The sequence below is a fragment of the Chroicocephalus ridibundus genome, chromosome 5 (assembly GCF_963924245.1).
Source record: "Chroicocephalus ridibundus chromosome 5, bChrRid1.1, whole genome shotgun sequence".
Taxonomy (NCBI): domain Eukaryota; kingdom Metazoa; phylum Chordata; class Aves; order Charadriiformes; family Laridae; genus Chroicocephalus; species Chroicocephalus ridibundus.
The window spans coordinates 48,480,293-48,493,360 of record NC_086288.1 but is presented as its reverse complement, the minus strand read 5'-3'; the positions used below and the strand labels follow the sequence as shown (position 1 = coordinate 48,493,360).

The 13,068-nt window shown below is 40.3% G+C and overlaps 1 protein-coding gene across 1 annotated transcript in view; it reads left to right on the top strand.

Annotated features, from left to right (window-relative positions):
• The window catches only part of RMND5A (required for meiotic nuclear division 5 homolog A), a 28,467-nt gene extending 15,642 nt beyond the window's left edge, over positions 1 to 12,825 (top strand). The window contains exons 5-9 of the mRNA XM_063336144.1: positions 2,103 to 2,269; positions 4,129 to 4,294; positions 6,998 to 7,100; positions 9,583 to 9,737; positions 11,109 to 12,825. Of these exons, the coding sequence (XP_063192214.1) occupies positions 2,103 to 2,269; positions 4,129 to 4,294; positions 6,998 to 7,100; positions 9,583 to 9,737; positions 11,109 to 11,172 (655 nt within the window). The 3' untranslated portion in view covers positions 11,173 to 12,825. The remainder of the gene's footprint in view (positions 1 to 2,102; positions 2,270 to 4,128; positions 4,295 to 6,997; positions 7,101 to 9,582; positions 9,738 to 11,108) is intronic.
• The last annotated feature ends 243 nt before the right edge of the window (positions 12,826 to 13,068 follow it).

The window sequence follows — 13,068 nt, the reverse complement described above, 5'->3', positions numbered from 1 at the left end:
GGAGCTAGAATAGAGCTCTGTGTACCTGTGTTTGAATAGTATACTGTAAACTTTAAATTCAGATGGATTTGAGTCTCAGAAGTGAAAACACTCTGAAAAGTATCATTTTGAGAGGAGGTAGGAAGACAGGTGTTGTGATTACTGGCGATTTTGGACAGTGGGTTGAATGTTTTAAACTTTGCTTGTTGTTTTTTTTTGTCTTTCCATTAGAAATAGGAACAGCGCATCCTAGACCAAACACCTCAGGCCTTGCTCCTGTGGCTGCTTTCTTCTGATACAAATCTGTGCTGCCAGTCAAAGAGCTAAAAATAGAAAGCCTACCTAAAAGCTAATCTGGAAAAATAGACTCGATTTCAGCAAGATGAAGTACCGCATCATGTGGTTGTGAATATTGGCAGGGAGAGGATGGAGGCTCTTTTGATGCAATGCAAATTAATATCTCATTAATGGGTCTGTGGACTAGTCTTATTGTTTATTGATAATAACTTTTTGTCTTTGAGCTGCTTATTGGTCTACAGTTGTTAACTTCAGGCTTTTGTTTTCTTGGTTGGGAGTGAGCTTTATTGCCATTGTACCTGGTTCAAACTGTGAACACTGGTCATTTAAAAAAAACCAACAACCCAAACAAACTAAAACAACAACAAAAACAAACAAAAACCCCCAACCAACCAAAAAAACAATGAAAAACCCACAACAAAATGACCAAACCAACCAAACTAGCCAACAAACAGCCCATGGTTAGTGTGCCCTTGCCTCCTGGTGGGGATTACGGTTTTGACAGTCTTCTGAGGCTGCTCATTTGAAACTGCTTGGAATTAGGGACAGTGGGCCCTGTTCTTAGTCAAAGGCTATATTTTTCACTGTTTCCCACTGAAAGGTTACTGCTGTCGTTACAAAGCCTTGCCAGTAAAGTCAGACTCCTGATGCTTTTATCACAACACATTGAAAGTAGATACTTGCTCATTAATGCTACATCTTAATGCAGAAGGCTAACTTGCATTGAAGGCTTTACTAGTACTGTAAGAAAGCTTAATTTCCTTATTTTAGTGTTGGTTGAAAAGAACAGAAGCCTTACATACCCCTTCTTTTTAAGGAACAGAGACCTACCTCAGTTCCTTGCTGAAAAGTGAAAAGCTCTTTGCTTAATGGGGCCCCCACAGTGAAAATAGTATAACTAATTAACACTAATGAGAAACAGATGTACTGAAGAACATTGAAACTTGAAGTTCTTAAGGGAAAGATTGGATTGATTTAGGCCTGACTAAATTGAATTAAGGAAAAAAAAACCACCAAAACCAAAATAAAAAAAGGGGAGGGATGAATAAAATCTAAATCGTAAAATAACTTTATGAAATGCCTTGAAAATTCCAGCTCATTTTACTTGGTGCACGTTTAAGAATTCTTCCATGTTATTTGTGAGCCAAACATCAGTGTTGTCATGGTGATGAGAATCAGAAAGTGAGAAATATTTTTATTGCCCAAGTTGAAAATAACACAGAAAGCAAAGTTTAAGCAGGGTAAAGTATGCTATTTAAACTGATTTCCCTTCCCCTTACCCCTCATTGTAATATCTTGATAGTTCTATCTTCAAGGCCCCCATGGACGCACTTGCCTTTTCCAGGGCAACATACACATGCGTATAAACATAGTGGCTTAGAGGAAATGTTTGGCAAATAAGCAAGTTGGAAAATATGTTCTTGAAAGGCTTGGTCAAACTTCTTCAAAATGCAGCTGAAGACTATCTGTAATCATTACAATTCAGAGTAGTATTAATCCAAATACAGTAGATTCTAGGTATTTCTACCTTATATTGTGCCTAATTCAGTCTTACCTTCCAGCCAGCGCATGTTGAATTTTTGCAGAGGTTAACCCATACAGCAGCAGCACAAGTGCCATCGTTCATGTGTTGTGCGCCGTTGGTAGCTCCGTTACTTGTAAAGGGTCTTGCCATTTTCTGTGCTCTGTATAGACTCATAGAGGTTCAGGGAATAGTCATATTCTCCTTGAAATAGGTGGTTGATAATTGTAATAATTTCACATGGTGTAGGCTGATACTTAATAACTCTTGTGTCATGTCCCATTGTACCTCCTCGTTTCTCTAGGTGGGCGGTATCCAACAGAGAAATGCTTATGGCACAGAATAGTTCGTTGGAATTTAAACTGCACAGGTTATATTTCATTAGTTTATTGATGGGTGGAACGGCAAATCAAAGAGAAGCACTTCAGTATGCGAAAAACTTCCAGCCATTTGCCCTAAATCATCAGAAAGGTAAGTTTTTGGTCACATTAAGGGGATTTAAAGCACTTGGATTTCGCACCTCATAGTAAAATATAAATCATGTTCCAAATGTGTCTTACTCCATTATATTGATTTTGTTAGAGGCTTCTTATTTTCGTATTCAACATGTATTACAATTTGAATTGACTCCCTTTTTTTTTTTTTGACAGAGAGAACAAAATTATATTTTAATATGCCTGCACATTTGCTTAAATTTGAGGGTTTTGGTTCTAAATAATACGTAGATGACATCTAGAATAGGCCTACTGCCAGGATAAAGTGTTAAAATTGCACAGAAATGTTCTTGGAATAGTCATCTGCTATTTTCTGCTGCGTGGGGTAATACAAAGAGAAACGAAACTTTTGAAAAACCTGGAATCATAGAATGGTTAGACTTGGAAGGGACCTTAAAGATCATCTAGTTCCAGCCCCCCCTGCCCTGGGACCAGATTGCTCAAAGCCCCATCCAAACTGGCCTTGAACACTTCCAGGGATGGGGCCTCCACAGATTCCCTGGGCAACCTGTTCCAGTGTCTCGCCACCCCCATGGTAAAGAATTTCTTCCTAATACCTAAGCTAAATCTCCCCTCCTTCAGTTTGAAGCTGGTACCCCTTGTCCTATTGCTCCACTCCCTGATAAAGAGTCCCTCCCCCATCTTTCCTGTAAGCCCGCATTAGGTACTGGAAGGCCACTATAAGGTCTCCCCAGAGCCTTCTCTTCTCCAGGCTGAACAGCCCCAACTCTCTCAACCTGTCTTCATAGGAGAGGTGCTCCAGCCCTCTGATCATCTTGGTGGCCCTTCTCTAGGCTCGCTCCAACAAGTCCGTGTTGTTCTTACGTTGGAGGCAGCAGAGCTGGATGCAGTACTCCAGGCGGGGTCTCATGAGAGTAGACTAGAGGAGCAAAATCACCCTTGACCTGCTTCTTTTGATGCAGCCTAGGATGCGGTTGACTTTCTGGGCTGCGAGCGCACGTTGCTGACTTGTGTTCAGCTTCTCATCAATCAGCACCCCCAAGTCCTTCTCCTCAGGGCTGCTCTCAAGCCATTCTCAGCCTGGCCTGTATTTGTGCCTGGGATTGCCCCAACCCACGTGCAGGACCTTGCACTTGGCCTGGTTGAACTTCATGAGGTTTGCATGGGCCCACTTCTCAAGCCTCTCCAGGTCCCTCTGGATGGCCTCCTGTCCCTCTAGCATGTTGACTACACAACACAGCTTGGCAAACTTGCTGAGGGTGCACTCATTCCCACTGTCCATGTCACCATCAAAGATGTTAAACAGCACTGGTTCTAATACTGACCCCTGAGGAGCACCACTCATCACTGGTTGCCACTTGGACATAGAGCCATTGACCACAAGTCTTTGATTGCAGCCATCCAGCCAATTCCTTATCCACCGAGTGGTCCATCAGTGTAATCCGTGTCTCCCCAATTTAGAGACAAGAATGTCATGCAGGATAGTGTCAAATGATTTGCACAAGTCCAGGTAGATGATGTCAGTTGCTCAATATGTGAGTTAGGTGAGCCATCGCAAACTGAATCAAGTAACACCTAATTTTTAGCACGCTGTGTGTGTCAGAAAGCTTACAAAAAAGTAAACCTGTTTGAAACAAATTAATAGGCAGCATGTTGTGCTTGTAGAGGGGCAGACAATGAGTCTGCCTATAGTGGACAGGGGCTCTCGTAGCTGTAGACGTCTGTTCTGTGGTGGCTGTAACTGTATTTTGTAGAGGTGAGGATGTGTAATATTGATTTGGTGTGTCAGCCTGTTTTCCATGTAAAAGCTAAAACTGTAGACGCTAGCTTTTATTTTCTTATATAAAATAAGTAACTGTTCCTGGTGCCTCACAGATATTCAGGTTTTGATGGGCAGCCTGGTGTATCTGCGGCAAGGTATAGAGAACTCTCCGTACGTTCATCTATTAGATGCAAACCAGTGGGCGGACATCTGTGACATCTTTACAAGAGACGCCTGTGCTCTTCTGGGTCTCTCAGTTGAATCACCTCTCAGTGTTAGGTATGTTCATTTGCACTTGCTTTTAAGACCAGGTACATAATGTTTTTGTTTCTGTTTCTTGCTGAGGATGAAAGAAATGGCTTTTGAGTCTGATTTGACTTGTATTAAATAAAGAGTGTAGTTACGATCGACTCTAACAAGATTTGCAAAGCTCAGAAATCAGAGGTTGCGGTGTGCTGTGCTTTACCCTGCACCTTTGCAGCTCAAGAGGAAGCATGCATGGATGGAATTTGGCTTCTGTAGTTTAGACATCAGTGCAAAAGATGAGGATGGCAATCAGCCAGTTATTCCCACAGCAAATGTGTGAAAACTGTCCCTGCTCTTTAATTGCAAAAAAAAAACAACCCCAAAACTGTGGCCATGATTGTGTCAGCATTTGATCATCTTGGTTTTTAATCCACATGTTACTCTACCTGTCTTCTCCTTAGAAGAATGATAAGAGTTATGTTGTGATTTCAAGTGCTAAATTTTCCAAACTGTTTGCTGGACCTCATTTGCAAAGAAGAAAGAGGCACTTCCAAGATCAGTAGCTAATCGGACAAAATGCAAATCTGTAGGAGGCTGTTGGAAATGTGAAGAAAATACAATCTAATCTCCCTCTAGTTTCTCTGAAGATAAAACAGATTAGCTGCTATGTAGCCTTTAGATGTTAATTCCCCTGATATACTTGCCTGATGTTCTCATTTTCATTTCAGACATTAAATAGAAAGTAAATTATATGTATCTTCCTGGGGTAGATTTGGTACTTTGCAAAAGCTTCACTACCTCTTCTTTTGTTTTGGCTTCTTTTTTTTTTTTACTGTTTGCATATTACTATTATTAGACTTCTGTGCTTAGTTTAGAGCTCTTAAAGTTGTCAAGCCTTCTGTTTCTCCTGCTTGCACCTCTGTCACAAAATGCAACAGAAGCAACAAAGGGAGCAATTTCAGATTAATTGTCTTCTACAATAAACGTTACGAGTTTCAGTTTGAGGGTTTTATAGCTATCTAAAACTTCTATCTCTGGCTTTTGATTTTTCATCTTTTTCCTGTTTCGGTCAAGTTAACAATAGTCCTTTACGTTTTAATTGCTCATGCACTGACACTGTAATGCTGTTTTCAGCGCAAATGGCCAAGAGATTTTTGGTGAAGTGGAAAATCCCTGTTATTGATGTTTGGATTGGTTGGACGCTTGCTCTGTGCCTGGTGTGAAATCAACTGCACTGAAATGCATTTACTGTATAGGTGGTATTGATACTCTTGTTATAAACAAGACCGTTCTAAACTGCCGTGACCTTTGAGCACTGCAAATCCTGTAGAAATTAAACTACCTTGAAGTTAAATCCCTGCTATAAAATACATTGCTTTCTAGAACATGGATAGTGGTCGCTTTTTTTTAAGGCTGATCAGTTTCTTCAGTATATATCTAATCCTGTAGAGGCCTCGTGGTCTGTACACTATTCCTGTGTGGAATCAGTGGGAAGACTCTTGTTGTACTAAGGAGGTCATGGTTCAGGGTCTTGAAAGACTACAGGACACCATTTGAATTTACTTGAGTTGTTATGCTCTTAAAAAAGCAGTAATAGTTTTTATTTCTACAAATACTGTTTGTGTAAACTTTCCACAGAGTTAACACAAGTTATGCTTAGTGCCGAAATAACCAAAAAGCAAAGTGTAATGATTAAAGTGGCTAGTCAGAGGTGAGGGATATGTTTGGCTTGGTTTGGTGTGTGTGTGGTGTTTTTTTTTTTTTTTTTTTTAATTTTGTTTTGGTTTTTAGCTTAGGCAAGAGATCCATGAGGTTCAGGCACATCCGTCCCAAGTAAACTAGCCAGAATGTTGCTGCAGAAACATAAAACCAGGTATCTGGAGGGGCGCAGTGGAGAGGAAGACCGCGACTTCTGTAGGCAATAAAACTTGCACAAATAGTAAGAAACAGAGCCAAAGAAACAGAGCAGGCTGATACCAAGGTCAAATCATGTTTCTGTTGCTGCTGATTTCCAGGCCTATAGTACTGTCATTAGACTTAAATCCATGAGAAACATCTGTTAATCTGTGGAAACTTAGTGTCATGCTTTCTTTTGTAACATGGTGAAATATTTCAAAATAATGTGGTAAGTTCTGGTAATGGGTAACTCCCAGAGCAGACTCAACTGTTGGAACGCTGACTTTGTTCAGTTGTACACTGCCATTCTTGTTACAGGCTGTAATATCTTTCCTTTGCTTGCCTTCCTTTGTTTTTCCTACACTTGTTTTCCGGATTTAAGGTGGAAGACCTGTTTCTTTATGTGGTAATTACCTATAATTAAAGGATTATGGGTTGTGTGTGCATGTGAGTTATGCGGAAACTCTTAGGCTGCATGTACTCTTCCACAGTTAAGAGAGCAACTACCTATCCAAGCTAACAGTATGGCTTCCTCCTGTACAGCTCAAAATCAAAGTTGGTGGTATGGAAAATCAATTCATTATAAGACTCAGAGCAGGGATTAACTGTTGTTTTCAGTCCAGAATGTAGTACATGAGGGCCCTAGCCTAAGATGCAGGGTAGCTGATGACCTGCCCCAAAACTCTTGCTTGTTATACTTGAAGGCAGCTTAGAAGTACTGACCAGAACTGAATGAGGTATTACAACACTCCTGTGTTTCAGGTAACCTTTAAAGTAGAAATACAAAAAAATGTTGGTTTTCTAACAGGCACCTTGTGTTAACTTTTCCTTTTTCTGCAGTTTTTCAGCAGGTTGTGTAGCATTACCAGCTCTAATTAATATCAAGGCAGTTATTGAACAAAGGCAGTGCACAGGTGTTTGGAACCAGAAGGATGAACTACCGGTGAGTTGATGCTGAGCTATCCCAGGGCAGATTTCTAATGGCAAATGCTGTTTTCACTTTTCTCTTGTGCTGAATGTTTAGGGATGTTATACACGGTCGCCACCTCCAGCAGGTCTGGGGCTTGGGGCTTTCTACTTTACAGAGACCTGGGGGTGTCTGTCCCAGGCCAATGGACGTACCTGCTGCTTTCCTGTTTGTAGGTTCAGCCAGTAGCGAAGCTGAGCATGAATCGCAGATGCCCACCCACGCACACACACAAAGGACACTGATACGACCGGCTACACAGGCTGCCGCAGACAAGGCGCTACCTTCAACAGCACCCACATACAGGACTTGCATAAAACATTAAGTATAGGCAGCCAAGATCCCTTCCTCCTCTTTGTCTGGTAAAGATTGAAATTCACTGGTGAAAGCACACATGCACCACTCTGATAGAATCATAGAATAGCTTGTGGTGGAATGGACCTTTAAAGGTCATCTAGTCCAACCCCCCTGCAATGAGCGGGGACACCCTCAACTAGATCAGGTTGCTCAGAGCCCCGTCCAGCCTGACCTTGAATGTTTCCAGGGATGGGGCATCTACAGCCTCTCTGGGCAACCTGTTCCAGTGTCTCACCACCCTCTTCGTACAAAATGTCTTCCTTCTATCTAATCTAAATCTACCCCTTTTTAGTTTAAGACCATTACCCCATGTCCTATCGCAACAGGCACTGCTAAATGCATGTTCATGGACACTCAAATACTGGCATGGCCCTTCTGCCCGCTTTTGTACCCCTTTTTGGACATTCCTCCTCAATTCCCTTCCTGTACACATTCCTCCTGCAGTTTGTATAGTTCTACTGACCCCCTGTCCTCTGAGACCCTCAGGTTTGCATTCTTATCTGTTAAAGTCAGGTTTGGTTGCAGTTTCTCAATAACCTATCAATTAGTGTGACTGACAAGGTTGTTTCTTGTTACCGTCTCCGTTATGTTTATCTGTCAGGTTTCTATCTCTCAGTTTTGTATGTTGCTCCCTCCTTCACTTGTTATGCCTTTTTGAATTGAAAAGGTCTTTGAACAAATCTCCTTAACAAAACAGGTGCTTTCACCTTCTACTTAGCCTTACACTGAACATAGGAGATGTTTCTATGTACCTGGAAAGGAAATGCATCCCAACGAGAAACATCAGCTTCCTCTAGCTAGGCTTGAGCTCTGTCCATGGGTTGCTTTGCACTGACTCTTTATCAGGCAGATAAGAGGTAAAAGAATTAGCGCTACATGTGGGGACACAGGAACGGAATTGGGATCCAGTGCGTTATGCTTCCAGCACAGCTCATTTCTATCTGTTGAATTGAAGTTCCTTTATGAAACCCCAGTTTCCCATTATAGCTCTTACCTTACCAGGAGTGCGCAGCTCTCTAGTGGCCTGCTCCTGATTTGGAAAGAAAACCTATTTAGTGCAATCTGGGCGTGAACTGAGTTAGCCTCTTTGTAGCTGGAAGAGCTTCATTTATAGTGTAAGTATGTGCGTTGAGTTTCTCCCAGCTATGTTTTCTGTAACACTGAGAGTGTAACCTCTGAGTGTGACAGATTCGTGCCCTGCCGTCCAGACAGGAATAATTAGCTAGGGATTATTTGGGAAAAGATTGCTGTCAGATGCAGATCACTTAATAATACATATACGCCTCCTTGCATTTTCTAAACCTAAGGGTCTCTAAGTGTGTACTGCTAAGGCAGTATGGGGATGGGAAGCTTTATTTTCATTGTGCAAAGACAGACATTAAGTAGCGTGAAAAGGTTATATTGTCAGCTTTTGTTGAAGGTTAAACCTGTCAGAACTAAGGACTGGTCAGAGACAGGAGCTTCAGGTAGAGAAGCTGTGATTTTTGCAGTTCTCAATTGATTCCTGAAGTCATACACCCATTCTTCTCTGTGGGGTATCCCTTTCTGAAATCATCTGGTCCTGATAGCAAGAGTTGTGCTGTATGAGTGTCTTTGGTGTTGGTAGTCAAAATAAATGATTCTGATACACTTCACTATTGACAGGACACGTGGGTGTAGGTAGAGTCTTTCAAGAAGCTGTAGAACATTAACATAATCAATCCAAGGGGCTTTCTCTTCTCTGTGTGTGTCCGTTGTCACACACAAATGAGATCTACTATCTAAACAGCTTTGGAAATCAGTGGCGCTAGGAAATACAGAAAGTCTTGCTGGGTGGTCAGCTCAGTTTTCCTGCCAGAGCATAGATCTACACTAAAATATGCACTTGTCCTTTGGCAGAATGCTCTGCTTTGTTGGGGATGGGAAGAAGCAATGTAAATCACCATTTTAAGATCACAATTAAGTATTTTTGGCTGAGAAATTGTCAGGCATCCACACAATGGCTTTTGCTGCCTTCACAGTTGAATTGTGAAATCCATTAAGTAAGGGCCATGACCTAAAAGGGATAATTGCTGGAAATGTAGTTTCCCAAGATAAATTGTTTTGTTAATTCCTTTCACAGATTGAAGTGGACCTTGGTAAAAAGTGCTGGTATCACTCAATATTTGCCTGTCCCATTCTTCGTCAGCAAACAACAGATAATAATCCACCTATGAAGTTAGTCTGTGGTCATATTATATCAAGAGATGCTTTGAATAAAATGTTTAATGGCAGCAAGTAAGTACCATACTTCTATTTCAAGCCAACATATAGACAAAGACAAATCTTAAGAACAGAATAGCGTGTTTTGGGAGAACATAATTGGTGGAAGCTTGTTAATCTTAAAGAATGACTTAGAAACCAGATAAACCAGGTTGGTGCACTGGAGAAGAGCATAACAAACCCTCTGATGTTGTAGAAAGTGAGGTTACACAAAAGAATGCAATGAACAGAATAATTTTCCAAGTTGTAAGTACCATTGTGTTGTCTTAAATTCAAAATGGAGGCTTTATACACACAGTTTTTCGTTGGGAGCAAGGTTAGCAATGCATGAAACATCCCTTAAAAAATAAAAGTAAACCTCTGGGGAAATATGGCTTGGTAGTTGGTCAGGCAGTTGAGTTATTGCTATGGAAATACTCCTCCTTAGATATCAGTGGTGTGCCTACAGGCTTTTGGGATGGAGGAAATGGGAGGGAGAGAGCTATACAGATTTTCTTGGGGAAGAACCAGTGGTAATTTGGATTGAATATATGCAGCATCCGTGGAGGCTGTCGGCTTAACTTAAAGCCATAAGTGGTTTTGCGAAATCCAGTGTGAAAATAAGCGATGAATGAAAATGTCAAGTGATGTTTGCATTCTTTGCCCTGCTCGAAAATCCTGAAGGTATGCCTTCATGGGTGACTTAGCCATTTTAAGCTAGTAAACTTACTGCTATGCTATTCCTGTCCCCAGTCACTCATTCCTGATGCTTTCATTGATCAGCTTTGGTGACAGCACAGCTCTGACAATATTAACTCGGGGCGGGGGGGGGGAATGAAAGGCCCAAATTTAGAGATGGGGAAAAATGAATCAATGCTAGAAGAAATATTGTAACCAGGTGGAATTGTATCAGTGGAGAGACCTCAGCAGGAAGGCCAAGCTGACCTCTTTAGCCGGAGCCTGCAGGAGCTGATCTCAGGGCGTTGTAAAATCACAGCGTTTTGGGAACCAGAGAGTAAAACGCACTGGGTGCTGACGAAGTCAAAAGGAAAGCTACCAGCCTATTTAAAATGGCCGAAATGCAGCAGACTAATCCAGAAGTAGAAATAATAGATTAATCACGAAGAGTAATTTCTTGGTATTTAATAATTCAGGGATGTGTGGGCGAAAGGTGAGAAAGAATATAATTAGAAGAAAAAGCGTGATAAGGTCTCTCTCAGCTAAAGGACTTTTAATGGAGCCAAGTTAAGTATTATGGCTTAAGAGTACACCTGTTTCATGCTGCATGGGGGGGGGAAAGAGAAAGGGCTATCACTGCAAACTTGATACCTTTTGTAACTGATGAAGAAGCTTAATGCTCAGTTGTTGCACATTGCCACGATTCTAACGCGTTGTCTTTGTCCTCAGATTAAAATGCCCCTATTGTCCGATGGAACAGAGCCCTGGAGATGCCAAACAGATATTTTTCTGAAGAAAAGTTTCATTATGCAGTTTGTAAGTGACACTCTGGATTTCAGGTGCATTTCAGGAGAATTAAAACACACTTGTTCCATTTTATGCAGCAGACTGAGGACTCCTATGTTTGATAAGCTAATGCTACAGAAACTTTGCCAACATTTAGTATATACATACCAAGTGGAAATGCTACAGAAATAATATTACCATAGGGCTTTACTATACTCTTGGTCTCCATACCTGATCAAGTTACTACACCAGCAGTTGTCATTCAATGCAGGTTTTTGTACTTAATTATACGGTGACTTTTTACTTTTTAAAAGCAGAAATTTATCACCCCCATTGGTTTCATATTATTCCCGCTATTATTTTATCATTCTATTGATAACTATCACCTTAGAGAATGTTTGTGGAAAAAGTTTTATTTCCTGTAATGTGTACATAATTAAAGGTAAATACTTCAGAAAAAAAAGTTTGATAATTTGAATAGTGGTTATAAAACTAATTTGTATTTTTTTCGCTGAAAAAGCTGTGATATATTCTGAGTTTTTCTTTCAAACATTTTTTCAATTTTTACATAGAATTCAAAGTAAATGTGCATATATATAAAGTATATAAAATATATAGCCCCAAGGGGCTACCTGTTAAAATCCATCACTAATTTATAAGGGTGATGCGTGGCTAAATTACTACTGGAGCAGAGAGGGAACAGGAAATCCTGTTCCTTTGATTTCACGATCGAGAAGTGTTTGTGTAAGAGAACATTCAATAAATTCTGAAGTGGAAATGCTTTTAGTCGATGACATTTGCTCTCTGGCCTTTGTAGTCATGTTCTTTGAACTTTGTATTCAGGATTAGGCTATAAATGTCATGTTGCTGTATAGTTTAATAGTCATTATAGTGTGCTATTTATAAACAGTTATCAAAACCAAATAAATTGTAGAAGTATTCATTGTTAAATGGGGAAAAGCATGTTCTGATGCAATCTACTGATCACGACTCTGCACTTGGCGGAACTGGGCCCTACATCATATATTAGGAGGTAGCAAATTTTCTGTAGCTTGAGAACACTTTGCTTCTAGCCTTGTTTTTGTAGTAGACTATTACTGCCATTGCCACTTTTTCTGCTAAATTTGTCATATTGTTGACTAGGTAAATTTGTACTCATAAATGAGATGTAGATCATGGCAGTTAAATCTTTTCTAGTGTGCATATATTTGTATTTATTGCACTGTCCTATAGTAGGGCAAGCAGCCATAAGGCATGCAAAGCTACATGTAAAATTATATTTCTGTATTGTGTAGTTTAAAAAAAACAACAACCCAAGCTTATATGGTTGAATACTGACACACTGGTTGAATGCACTAGCACAATGCACTACAGAGAAGACCGTCTTTGAGAAATCTACACCTTTTGAATTTGTACATCACCTGACTTGAGAGACTGAGTTGGACTCTATTGGATCAGTGACAATGGACATCCCTAAAGAGACATTAAGAGGAGCAAGTCAAGGCACACAAATTTTAAATTTTAAATGTGTTTGATACGTGTGAAAAAATACAGGTGTGTGATTTTCTGCAAAACTTAAACTGTATTCACACTGAGTTCAAAACAACCGCGTTACCAAGTGGTAAAATCAATAATAAACGGGTGAGGATATTATTTTCCATGTAGGTTTCCTAGTCTTACTGAAATTGCTTTTAATATTTTCTTTGCAGAGGAATTGCTTAATGCTTTGGATTTAAATGAAATGGCGTATGGACTATTTAAAAGTAATAATAACAAAAAAAAAAAAAACCCACCCCAAATCACCCTGAAGTGTAAGGTCTGCATGTCTTTCTCTGTTACACTGCTGGTATTTTGGCATTGGTATGAACGCTGGTTAGTGTTATAGTGCCTCGGATGCAATTGC